The sequence below is a fragment of the Rhinichthys klamathensis genome, unplaced genomic scaffold (assembly GCF_029890125.1).
Source record: "Rhinichthys klamathensis goyatoka isolate OS25496 unplaced genomic scaffold, OSU_Roscu_1.1 h1tg000015l_1, whole genome shotgun sequence".
NCBI lineage: Eukaryota > Metazoa > Chordata > Actinopteri > Cypriniformes > Leuciscidae > Rhinichthys > Rhinichthys klamathensis.
Genome location: NW_026606567.1, coordinates 1,804,425 through 1,817,848, shown reverse-complemented (window position 1 = coordinate 1,817,848; position 13,424 = coordinate 1,804,425). Strand labels below are relative to the sequence as shown.

At 42.3% G+C, this 13,424-nt stretch overlaps 1 protein-coding gene across 1 annotated transcript; it reads left to right on the top strand.

Moving 5' to 3' along the window:
- The first annotated feature begins 7,546 nt into the window (after positions 1-7,546).
- Positions 7,547-12,766, top strand: LOC130106482 (sterile alpha motif domain-containing protein 3-like). The gene is made up of 8 exons (XM_056272618.1): positions 7,547-7,748; positions 8,101-8,262; positions 8,357-8,444; positions 8,640-8,795; positions 9,047-9,253; positions 9,388-9,556; positions 9,728-9,807; positions 12,466-12,766. Exons 1-8 carry the CDS (start codon positions 7,612-7,614, stop codon positions 12,763-12,765), a joined length of 1,299 nt encoding a protein of 432 aa, XP_056128593.1. The 5' UTR covers positions 7,547-7,611; the 3' UTR covers position 12,766.
- Positions 12,767-13,424: the final 658 nt, after the last annotated feature.

The window sequence follows — 13,424 nt, the reverse complement described above, 5'->3', positions numbered from 1 at the left end:
AAAAACCGCTGTATAAAGGTTTTTTGTAAACGCGTTTTAAAGATTAAAGAGGTCTAGGCAACTCCAACCCTGATCAAACTCACCTGCCTGTAGCTATAGTAGGCTAATCTTGAAGACCTTGATTGGCTTGTTCAGGTGTGTTTGATTAGGTTTGGAGGAGATGAATGATGAATTCTCACACCGTAGCCTATGTTGTAATCACCGTGATTACATTTACATTTACATTACATTTAGTCATTTAGCAGACGCTTTTATCCAAAGCGACTTACAACTGAGAACTAAACCAAGCGAGTCATCGTGAAGAGGCAAAAGCAACGCAAGAAGTGCTCAAAATACAAAGTTCAGACATAGCTCGGAGTAGCATAAGCCAGGCAAGCGAGGATTTAGAGGAAAGGATTTTTTTTTTTTTTTTTTTTTATGTTAAGTGCTCCCGGAAAAGATGAGTTTTCAGTTGTCTTTTGAATGTTGTCAGGGATTCTGCATTCCAGATGAGGGTGGGGAGATCATTCCACCAGCATGGAACTGTGAATGAGATTAGATGATGATTGAGCATTTCTATGGCAAAACCATCGCCAAAATGACACAGCATAGACAGATAATAATCCTCCTGGACAGTGATTTTTGGGGTAAAAGGCCCTGCTGTTAGGGCCAAAGGCACAGTAATTAACATGATAATAAACAGCTGGTTGACTTTTCCATTTGTTGACATGACATGGTTAGATTCAGATGGTAAATATCAAATATAATGTTGGCTGTCCACCTTAGAGATAGGCCTAATCATCATATTTATAATGAAACCATCATATTTAAAGATATGATATTATAATAGTCACCTTTATTAATATAGCGCTGTTTACAATACAGATTGTTTCAATCATTGTTGTTTACAGTGATAGCAGGAAATTAATACAAAAAAAGTTTGTGTTGACTGTACAGCAGATAGCGTCATAGTCAAAATAGTGTCAAAATAGTGTCAGTCCAGCTAAAGTAAGTTCAGTGATGGTACATTTCTGTTGAAAAAAGTTAATAAATTAGTTGATTTATCTATACAGCCTCTCTGGAGAAAACGTCTCGGGTTATGACTATAACCCTTGTTCCCTGAGAAGGGAACGAGACACTGCGTCGAGAATCGACACTTTGGGGACGCTCCCTAAGCGTGCGCCTCTGAAGTATGAATGAAACTAATCCAATCCTGATTGGTGTTGCGTCTAGACGTAACATTTGACGGCATACCCGGAAGTATAAAAGTGACACTGTCACAACACACACTAGCCTCGCGATGAAGCAAGACGCTCCAAGGCCTCAAGGGGCGTGGCAGAACGACGCAGTGTCTCGTTCCCTTCTCAGGGAACAAGGGTTATAGTCATAACCCGAGACGTTCCCTTTCGAGGGAACTCTACACTGCGTCGAGAATCGACACTTTGGGGAACGAGTGCCCACTAGGCCACGCACCGAATAGGCCTGTCCCGGAGTGAAACTGTTTAGGCACTCAGCAAGGACTGAGCACGTGTGTGCCAGGCGTACTAGGAAGGTGGAACCTAATAAAAGTATGTGGAGTAGCCCAACCGGCTGCCTCACAGATCTCCTGTAGAGGAACTCCTGAAAGAAGGGCCCTAGAAGAAGCCATGCTTCTAGTTGAGTGAGCCCCCACGGCTAAAGGTGAAGGCAAATTGCGCACCTTGTAAGCCTCAGTAATAGCCTGAACAATCCAAAAACTAATAGTTTGCTTGGATGCCGGGAGCCCCTTCTTAGGTGACCCAAAACATACTAATAATTGGTCCGACCTTCTCCAAGAAGAGGACCTCTCAAGGTACACGCTCAAAGCTCTGACGGGGCAGAGCAAATTAAACTTCTCTTCTTCTGCCGACACATGAGGTGGAGGATGGAATGCCTGAAGAACTGTAGACCGAGCCGTATTCGATACTTTAGGCACGTAGCCCGGACTCGGGTGCAAAAAAGCTTTACTCTGCCAGGGGCAAACTCCAAGCAAGCTGGTGTACCAGGGCTTGGAGATCTCCCACCCTCTTAAGTGAGGTAATAGCTAAGAGAAAAAACATTTTCAGCGTTAAGTCCTTAGGCGAAGCCCGCTGTAGAGGTTCGAAGGGGGCCAGGGTCAACCCTTCCAGAACTATTGCCAGGTCCCAGGCAGGAACCCTGGACCTGGTTGCCAGTCTCATCCTCCAAGTACCACGGAGAAAACAAATGACCAACTGGTGCCTCCCCAGAGGCCCATCACTTAAAGGTGAGTGGAAAGCCGCAATGGCAGCCACGTACACCTTAAGCGTGGAAGGGGAGAGACCCGCAGAGAAACGATCTTGAAGAAACTCCAGAACTGAAGCCACCGGGCAGTTAACTGGGTCCAACTCATGTTCTCTACACCAAGTGAAAACACATTCCACTTGAGGCCATATAATCTCCTAGTAGATGGAGCCCTAGAGCTAAGTATGGTTTCAACTACTCCAGCTGATAGACCAGCATTTAGGTACTGAACCCCCTCAGAGGCCAGACCCACAGCTTCCACAGCTCTGGGTGAGGGTGGAAGACTGTGCCCTCTGCCTGAGACAACAGATCCCTCCTCAGAGGAATCTGCCATGGCGGAGCTATCAGGAGTGATATAATGTCTGAAAACCATACTCGGGTCGGCCACCTCGGGGCAACCAGAAGTAGACTGATGCCCTCTAGACGGACCCTCTCCAGGACTCCCGGGAGCAGAGCGATCGGGGGAAGTGCGTACAGGCGAAGCCTCGGCCAGGCCTGTACCATGGCATCCAACCCCAGTGGGGCTGGATGTGTGAAGGAGAACCAAAGTGGACAGTGGGACGTCTCTCGAGACACAAACAGATCCACTTCCAATGGTCCAAACCTCTCCCATACTGACTTCACCACATCAGGATGAAGTCTAAATTCCCCGGGCCTCAGCCCCTGCCTCGACAGGATGTCTGCTCCCTGATTCTGAACCCCCGGAATATACATTGCTCTGATAGAGAGTATTTTCCCCTGGGACCAAAGAATGATCTGATGCGCCAGTCTGCACAGAGGGCGCGATCTGAGTCCCCCTTGTTGGTTCAGATAAGCTACCACAGACGTATTGTCTGATCGTACTAAGACATGGTAACCATTAATGTCTGGGAGGAAGCTCCTCAAAGCCCTGAACACAGCCATCATCTCTAGACAGTTTATGTGCCAAGAATGATGATGGTCCTGCCACAGACCCCTGGCAAAGCGGCCGTCCATGACCGCGCCCCAACCAGTGAGGGAGGCGACTGTCGAAACGGTTTTCCGGCGACATGACGCTCCCAGCACTGGCCTGTGGGATAGGAACCAAGGTTTCTTCCAAATTACCAGAGAACGAAGGCATCTGCGCGTAACTCTGACTATACGGAACAGATTCCCCTTGAGGGAAAAAACCCTTGGCTCTCAGCCACCACTGAAGGGGGCCTCATGTGTAGAAGGCCCAAATGTATAATGTTGGATGCCGCTATCATGAGGCCCAGCAGTTTTGAAACTGCTTTACAGTGATGGCCTGGCCTAGCTTTATCCCGGACACCATGGCCAGGATGGATTCGATACGAGCGGGAGACATACGTGCCTGCATTGTAACCGAATTCCATTTCATGCCCAGAAGAGCAGTCTTCTGAGCTGGTTTCAACACATAGTGTTGAGTCTCAACCCCCGATTCTAATCTTGACCAAGGATGACATCTCAATGCCGAACTGCCATTCCTCGAGACTGGGCCAATAAGAGCCAGTCGTCGAAGTAATTCATTGTACGGATGCCCTGAAGCCTCAGTGGAGCCAGAGTCGCATCCATAAACCTACACATGAACATGTGGGGAGAGAGTGCTAGGCCGAACGGAAGAACCCGATCTAAGAGAACCAGCCTCTCGAGACTGGCCTCTGGTGGTTTCCGAGCACCCTTCTCGACTGCCTGAAGCGTAAGACCGGCAGGCTGTAGTCGATACGGTTTTCGTAACCATAACTGATGCTCGTTTTTTTATTTTTCGAGGAAAAACGACGCATAGTGCGTTCGCTGGAAAATGATGCGGCCCGAAGCGTCATAGACGGCGGGCAATACACATCGTTTCCGGGCCCCGCTGCAAGAACCACATCCGATCCAGCCTCTCGAGACTGGTCTCTGGTGGTTTCCGAGCACCCTTCTCGACTGCCTGAAGCGGAAGACCGGCAGGCTGTAGTCGATACGGTTTTCGTAACCATAACTGATGCTCGTTTTTTCATTTTTCGAGGAAAAACGACGCATAGTGCGTTCGCTGGAAAATGATGCGGCCCGAAGCGTCATAGACGGCGGGCAATACACATCGTTTCCGGGCCCCGCTGCAAGAACCACATCCGATCCAGCCTCTCGAGACTGGTCTCTGGTGGTTTCCGAGCACCCTTCTCGACTGCCTGAAGCGGAAGACCGGCAGGCTGTAGTCGATACGGTTTTCGTGACCATAACTGATGCTCGTCTTTTATTTTTCGAGGACAGACGACGCAGAGTGCGTTCCCTGGAAAATGATGCGGCCCAAAGCGTCATAGACGGCGGGCAATACGCATCGTTTCCGGGCCCCGCTGCAAGAAGAACATCGGTTGCCCTGCAACTTAGTGGACAGCCCCAACATTTAGATCTACCATGCCAAACCAGTCCTCGGATCTGATTTGGTTTCCGATAATGGAAATTGTAAGCCTTTTGAACCTGGATCTCCTCAAAGAACAAGTCAATAGCCTTAGATCTAAAATTGGCCTCAGTCCAACATCCTCCTTTGGAACTAAAAAGTACCGGCTGTAACAACTGGACTTTCTATCTGGTAGGGGAACACTCTCTATGGCCCCTTAACTCCAGTAGAGTCTGTACCTCTTGTTCCATAACCCGAGCCTGTTCTGGAACCCCTGCGGTCGGTACGACCCCAACAAAGCTGGGAGGTCGGTAACCGAACTGCAGTCCGTACCCATATTTAAAAATATTCAGGACCCATAGAGATAATTGGAAGGCGTTGCCATTCTACAAAATCTACTAAGGGAACCAGCCCCTTAAGACCGGCCTCGGGTGTTTCTCGAGCACTATTCTCGACTTCCTGAAACAGATGACCGGCAGGAAAAAGTCTAGAAAAATTTTGTGATCATAGTCGGTGCCCAGTTGCAAGCTCTTGGGGTGAACGCCACGGTGTGCATTCGCTGGAAATCGATGTAGCCCGAAACGTTCAAAAACGGCGGGACAACATACACTGTTAGAAAAAGAGGTACAATACAGGTCCATTTTTGTTCCCTAAGGTACAAACTTTGCATATGTACCCTTAAAAGTACAAAAATGTATCTTTAAGGTACAATTGTGCACCTTTAAGGTACAATTTTGCACCTTCCATTTGTATATTGTGTGCTTTCCGAGGTGTAAGGTACATATTTGTCCCTTACATATTTGTACCTTAATGTTTAAATGTAAAATGGCAGGAATTAGTGCATGCTGATAATGTCATCTCTCAATATAGAAACACAAGTAAACCTATACTATCAAACTCAATAACTCAATAATAGTCAAACTAAATTAACTGTAAAGTTTTGAGATATGGGCTAAATAAATCAGAATGTTTTTTTTGTGTGAAGTGTCCCTTTGAATAATTTTTAATCGTGTTAATGAGGATTGTGTAATCATTTATATTCACAAACCGTTTTGAAGAATTAGATTTTCAAACTCTTTACCCTATTTATATTAGAATGAAACAGACAATATAATTGATATCTATTGAAAGGATCTAGCTACAGGCTAACTCGACTCGGCGGAAGCATAAATTTTGCAGCGCGGAAGGATACATGAGTGAATCGACAGTGATCCAACTGTCAGTGTCTTTCAGTGTCGAGCAAAGTCGGGAGGATGGCGCTTCGACATTTATCCACGGAGGATTTAATCACGGAGTTATTTCGTTTTGGGATAGAGGTCACTGAAGAGGAGAGAAGTAAATTCAAAGGTAAAGTATTTGAATTTTTAATCAGTGTTTGTGGTGTAAATTCAAAGTTGGAAGTTAACTTTTACTGTTAATGTCAAGTTCATACTCTGTCAACATAAACTTTGCTAGCTAGATTCGACATTGACGATTGCCATGATTATTAACGTTAACTAGTTAGTTAAAACATTAGCAGTAACTTACTATATTGCCATTCCACATACTATTATTATAAGTAACGTTAACTTACTATCCGTTCACAATCGAGCTAACATTAACTGTTAACGTTAGCTAACTAACGTATAAAACTACTGCGTCAGAGGATGAGAAGCGTTTTTGCCGCCGAAAAGTATTTTCTTTTACTGTCTATGGTTCTGACTTACGTTAGCTAAGTTAGCTGGACTGCGTCAGAGGAGAACGAAAAAAATAAAATAAAAATAAAACTCTTTTGCCGCCGAAAAGTCTTTTGTTCTGACTTAGCTAGCAGTAGCTGGACTGCCTCAGAGAATGATGAAAAAAAAACCCGCTTTTGCCGCCGTAAAGTCTTTTGTTCTGACTTACGTTAGCTAACTTAGCTGGACTGCGTCAGAGGAGAACGGTGAAAAAAAAAAGGTTTTGCCGCCCAACAGTCTTTTGTTCTGAAATATTTTAATGCTAAAGCAAAGCCATTTGGGCGGAATGTTACTATCGATAGCCAGTGGAATTATGATTTGGTCTTTATTTCGTCATCAAACTGTCTTAGAACATCTTCGTAAAACCATGTAAGACTAACGTTAAATTACAACATCAGGTTAACGTAACGTTAACTGACAGAACCGACCAACGGTTAAAACCTCCCTTTCGAGTAACGTTAACATTACTAGGTAGATACGATTAGATAACGTTAGCTGCTGTTATAAAAATAAACCGATTACTATCATTAGCTAATGGTTTTAACTTCTTTCAATACTTTCCCCGCTGTCCTGGAAAAAAAATTAGATAGGCCTAACGTAACATAAATATTCAGGGCTGTGTGAGAGAGAGAGTGAGTGAGAGAGACGCATTTCCACCGTCTCTAATGAGGTAGCTACGCCTAAATACTTTCAATGTGTTTTTATATGTAAGTTATATTAGGGCGTCTCAAAGTCCGGACCAGGCAAGCCCATAAGTTACCTCTGGATATGAGAAAAATACCCAATAAACTAAACTGGAGCAAAACTGTTTTTTTCCCCATAGACCTTATTCAGAGCAGCGCCTTGACAGGTATGAAAGTGAGGCTGTGAGGAAAAACGTTAGACTTACCGTGTTTCCAATGGCATCCGCTGTAAAAAGCTGAATAAAGCTCCTAGATTACATATTGTCGGGAGTTTTTTGTCAACTGAAATTTCTTAGAAATATATTTTTTCCAGTGTTTCATGAGCAGAACAAAACGAAAACACATTAAATAACAGTACAGCCCATTGAAGAGATGCATGTCTATCCCTCACAGCCTCGCTTTCTTTCTCATTAAAAATCAAAGATGGCGCTGCCCTGAATAAGGCGTATTGAGTTACATGTTACAGTCTGACATAATTGTGCCTTTTAAAATTGTTGTATGCTGTTACCACAGTGGTGGTTAACATTGCTGTTTTTCTTTTCTCTATTGTCTAGATAATGAAGTTGACGGAGAAGCAGTGGACTATGGATTGACTGAGAGGATGGTTTCATACCTCTTTGAAGGATCCTTTAAGAAGCAAGCCAAATTCAACAGATTTGTTCAGCAGTGGAAAGAAACCGTGACACTAACCCTCGAGCCTGTCCCGGTACATTCAGAGAAGGCTACAGCGGAATCAAGGTACCGATAACAGTAATGTTATGTTACTAGTTACTTTAGTTACTCCGCTACATTCATCTGTTACAGCTTTAGTTACTAGTTACATGTAGTTTATCAAATCTGATGTTTGATTCTAAAGTAAACTAGCCAACAATATAACGGCTACAAGTCCAGCTGAGATGATGAGATCATTAAACACAACTGGTTGGATCTTTTACTCTTTCTACAATGGTTTAATACTTTAAGTACATTTTCCTGTTGATACTTGCACACTTTTACTGAAGTAACATTTACTCTGCAGGACTTTAACTTGTATTGTTACAGTGTGGTTAATTTCCCAACATTTTAAGACTATTGTTTTATTTCATCATAGTCATGCCATCCCATCATCAGCCTTCCCAGCAGTTTTCATCATTCCTAAATTTCCCAGAGATGTTCAGACAAAGTTGGACCAAAAACCGGCATGCAAAATTGAGAGATCCCATCACAACAAAATCATAAGAACATTGTTTGAAACCATGGCCCTGATCAAAATGTAAGTTTTGCAACCCAACTGGATCACAGCATTTTAGTTATTAATACTATGTCTGATGTTACATTCCTCACCTTCTTTTGCATCGCTGTTACAGGTTTCCGACCAATGATGACTATGTTAAAGTGTGTAAGGCCCTGATTTTGAAATACCCTTTCTTAAAGGACAAAGAAGGCAATGGTTATGTGAGTTGACAGATTATTAATTGCCAACCTTTATTTATTATATAGAGTACTAATCCAGTCAAGATATTAACTATGTTCTCTGCATTTTGATGCACACATTGTTTTCCACCATGTATTTTCATGCTTGTGCTTTCAGTTTTCTGCAAGTGGTTTGTATGCTTATTTAATTGTTCTATTTTATATTCTTTTAAATAGCATACCTGGCACATGTCTCTCAAACGTAAGTTCAAATATGAGCGGGTGCCACTGGTAGATGATGAAGAGGTGAGAAGAATGAAACAGAAATTTGGTCACCACAAAAAGCCTTTACAACAGGAAGAAAACACAAGCAAACGAGCCAAGCCATCAAAGGTCTGCATCTTCTTTGGTTTGCTGTATATCTATGTGTGCATGTTTTACACAAATGCAGTGTGGCCCAATGGTTAGCCTCTTAACCCAGCATGGTAGAGAACAGTCTCCCCTGTAAAGTGCTTTAAGTAGCTATGATGAAGCGCTATATAAAATGTAATAAATTATTATTAAGGGCTCATTTTTCATAAACATTAAAAAGGGGAAAAGCAACTGTCAAATGAGCAAATGTTTGTCATCCCTCTGTGTCGTAGGAGGTGGATATTATTGGGGAGGATGATACCTCAGTAGCGAGGCATGTGAAAGTCCTGCAGGACCAGTACCGGAAGACAAAGCCAGATGCCCAAATGGTGGAGGAACGGATGATGAGGACATTTGCTTGGAGAAGGCGAGAGATTGCCAATGGGATGACTGTCGAAGAAGCCATTAACAAATATCCATTCCTTAAGAGTCCATGCGGGGTTTGTCTACATTTATTTCCTTACATTTGTGTTGGAGTTCATATTAAATTATTAAAGGCTCTCTTTGAAATTTAATTTTAAAATCCTAAGATAATGTTGTGACATGTTTCCCGTTTGTTTGTGCTGTGTTGCAGCTATTTCAGGAAATGGGCCGGCTTCATGATGAAATGAATATCTGCCGAAGATTTGAAGATGGCTTTAAGGTCCTAGTACCCAAAGTGCTTAAATTGACTCAAAGGAAATCTCCCCTTGCAGATTTGGCTTTGGAGGAAAGAGAGGCTGCCCTCACCGAAGATGTCCCTGGTAAGTGACTCACTGATCAGCCATGGTCACCCCTAGTGTTGTGGAGCCATTTAAGCTTTATTTCTTTTCTATTTGTCTTCAGACAAGATAAGGTCTAACTAACCAAAATACACTGTACATTCACGTAATACACTTCCTTTTTTCTTTCTTTTTTTTAAACTTAATTTTCAGGGATTGATTTCAGAGCTGCAATCCTGCTGTTGCCGATCCTGTTCAGGGAGAAAAATGACATTCTCGTCATACTTGGGGAGGTGTGTAATTTGCATATACTTATTTATTTTTGTTTACATTACTTACCACAGAGAATTATATGCATCCCTTGGATGTCTTATTTCATAATACAAAGTTTCTAGCTATCAATGCTGGGCCTTGGTGTGGACATGGGGGGCCGCAAAGCTAAATATGGCTAAAAATGTCTTGTAAAAATCTTTTTTTTTTATGTGTTGATTTTAATTTAAAAGTGAGTGAAAGAGGACAACAGCATAGACTTTAGGCAAGAGTGCAGAAAAAACACATGACTGAGCCTCTGACATGGAAGATTACTGTGGGAGAAGGTAACTTTCACAAGCATCTAAGCTTTGTCTAGGAAGTGATTAGCAAACTCAGATTTATATGAAAATGTTTCATATCATGCATGGAAATGTACGTAAAAAAAATTGTTGCATAGATAAATGGTTTAGAATCTAATCGCGAGGTATCCTACTGATGTCACTGGTCCCCCCAAAAAATGTTAGTCTTTTGATAGGCCATATAAATGACGGTTAAAGTGCCCATATTATGAAAAAATCACTTTTTCTGGGATTTGGGGGTGTTATTTTGTGTGTCTGGTGCTTCCACACACATACAAACTTTGAAAAAAATCCATCCATTCTGTTCAGAGTGAGATACGGTTTCTGAATGTGTCCTGCCTTCAGTCTCCTGGAGAGCTGTTCAAAATCGGCCCGGATTGTGACGTCACAATCCGAAACGAGCTGGCTAACCGCAACCGTTAGCTCGTAGCGTTAGCATGCTACCTCGTTCTCAATAGCAAAGCACTGCTACAACACACACAAGTTCACCATAATCTACAAAAGAACTATTTGCATGTGCGCCCTCATTTAGAAGTCTCCCAGCTAATCCTACCTTGTAACTGACCGAAGTTACAACTTTCTGACCGAAACAGGCTTTCTTTTACTTCTATGGACCTAGCTAGCTGACATGATCTACATCTGAGCTACTGACCATGTGCGAGGGCAATCAAAGATAGTACAGAAGAAGAAAAGAGGTCTCACTCTGTAGCTAAAACAGAAACCAGGTGAAAAGAGGATTTTTTTTTTTAATTAAACCATGTAAACCTATTCTGGTACAACCTTAAAGGTGCCCTAGAATGTTTTTTTTTTATTATTTTATAATGTTTCCTGGGTTACCCTTATAATGTTAGTATGTTTTTTAGATCAAAAATAATCATAATTTAGAAATAAATGGCATTTTTCCTAGCCTGCTTTTAGCCTCTGATTTGAACACTCTGTTTGAAGGGGCGTGTCTGCTGTGGGATTCAGTGTAACCGCGGCCACTGCTGTGATTGGCTGCTGTGGGATTCAGTGTAACCGCGGCCACTGCTGTGATTGGCTGCTGTGGGATTCAGTGTAACCGCGGCCACTGCTGTGATTGGCTGACATGCTTGCATATGAAATAGCTAGTACGCATTACATGTGAAACTCTCTCCCGAAAACTTTTACTACTGCTATTATACGTTTTTACTATAACAGCTATCGAGATTAACGAATCGTGAGATGTTTTTAAAGTATTTAGATCTATTCCCATCACATAAAATGTTGCCGTGATGAGCATTGAGCAGATGACAGTGTGTTGATCGCGAGAATGAAGATCTTATCATTGCAAAGCAGTTTCTGCACTCTCTCTAATGCTTTCACCAATGCAAACACGATGATGTAAATACAGTAAGAGCTTCGTTGTGCAGTAACGTGCGTCATTGATTTCATAACGAGTTTGGCAAATGTCCAGATAAACTCGCGCTGTGTGGAAAGATTGTTCTTTGATCGCTTTCTGTATATAATTTGTTCACAATTTAAATACGATTATTTTCATCCTAATAAAAGAAACAATGTGAAGCTGATATTTTAGTCACTGGCTTGACTTACTGATGCATAAACAGTATTGGACGATTTTGAGAGAAAGATTACCTGTCTGAACTTGAACAATTACACATCAGAAAGTGTTGCTTGGTAGCTCGCTCGATCCGAGGCCAGCTCTGTATTGGCCCAAGTTGAGGAAACAGTGGGTGAAATGTTTGGAAATTTCCAGAGAAAATAAAATTAACCCATTGTTTCTTCAGAGGCTCAGATGAAGGAACTAAAAAATACTTTTGTGTTCATGTGTACATCCACACTGAGCAACTGCTATGCTTCGGCTGCGCAGTTCCGCCTGGCATTGAGGGCTGGCATATGCAAATATTTGGAGGCGTACATATTAATGATCCCGACTATTGCGTCACAGTCGGTATTGTGTGGAGAACCGACCGTTTTTCAGGGGTGTTTTTCATAAACGTGAATTAAATGAGAACGCGAAAACAGTCCAGTTTGAGATTCACTCTATATCATGTCCATGCACTGAACTCTTGTTATTTGACTATGCCAAGGTAAATTCAATTTTGAATTATAGGTCACCTTTAAAATACAGTTATGAATCTGAAAAGGAGCATAATATGGGCGCTTTAAGGTCTTTCTGTAGATGTTTTTTTAGTGTGTGTGTATATTGGTATGTATGAGTGTGTGTATATATATATATATATATATATATATATATATATATATATATATATATAAAAATATATATTATTATTAATTTTATTTTTTTATGAATGTTTGTGGTAGATTTCTGCATTTTAACTACTTTATGATCTCTTGCAGGATCAGCCACCATCGCCATATCCTACTGTACATCTCGACGCTGTCGCTGACTGGAGGAGTGTGCTGACTCAAAGGGTCCCTGCAGTGGTCAAACTGGATGGGCAGTCAGTCTGCAGGGCGCTTGGTTTGGAGGAAGGTGTTATTGCTGCTTTTTGTGCTTACTTCATCTACAACGTGATATATCCATCTCGCCTGAAGAACACCCTAATTTTTATTCAGCGATATGTTCTAAAAATGTCTGAGGTTGGTGATAAGCCTCTACCTGTTAGTGTGACCAGGGTAATCAACATTTTAGCTTAATCAACAACCGCAATGCCTACACCATTCAGCTGTCCTAAATGCTCTCGAAGAGCCTTCACATTGGTGAAGTTAATCCAGCACATCGGACTTGTTCATGCACATGAGCCACATTTTACCATAACGTGTGGCCTTAACAACTGTCAATCAACATTTTCTAAATATGAGTCCTTCCGACGACATATTTACAGGAAGCATAAAGACATTATAGCCAGACGAGCCACTGCTCATGATATCCAGGAAACAGTAGTGGGCGAGGAGGAGCAGGGGCCCAGTGATGCTGTCAATCCTCCTGAACCTCCTGAGATGAATGAACTGTTAGTGCAGTTTAGAGAGAATCTTTTTGGCTTTATTCTGAAATCGAGGGAAAAAAACCACCTTCCTCAGACTGTTCAACAAGAAATCCTGGATGACGTAAATTTTTTGTTTGACTTCTTTAAAGCAAACTATGATGCATTTCTAAAATATCATCTTGAAAAAAATGGCTTCAATGTGGAATCTTGTCCTGAACTTTATGAAGTCCTGCAGTGTTCTGACTTTTTTTCAGAGGCATCAAAACTTGTTAGGTCTCCGCATATGTTGAAAAACTACTGCAAATCCAACCTTGAAATGACTGAACCTGTAGACTACGCACTGAGAGACCCAAGTGGTCGTAAAGTTGG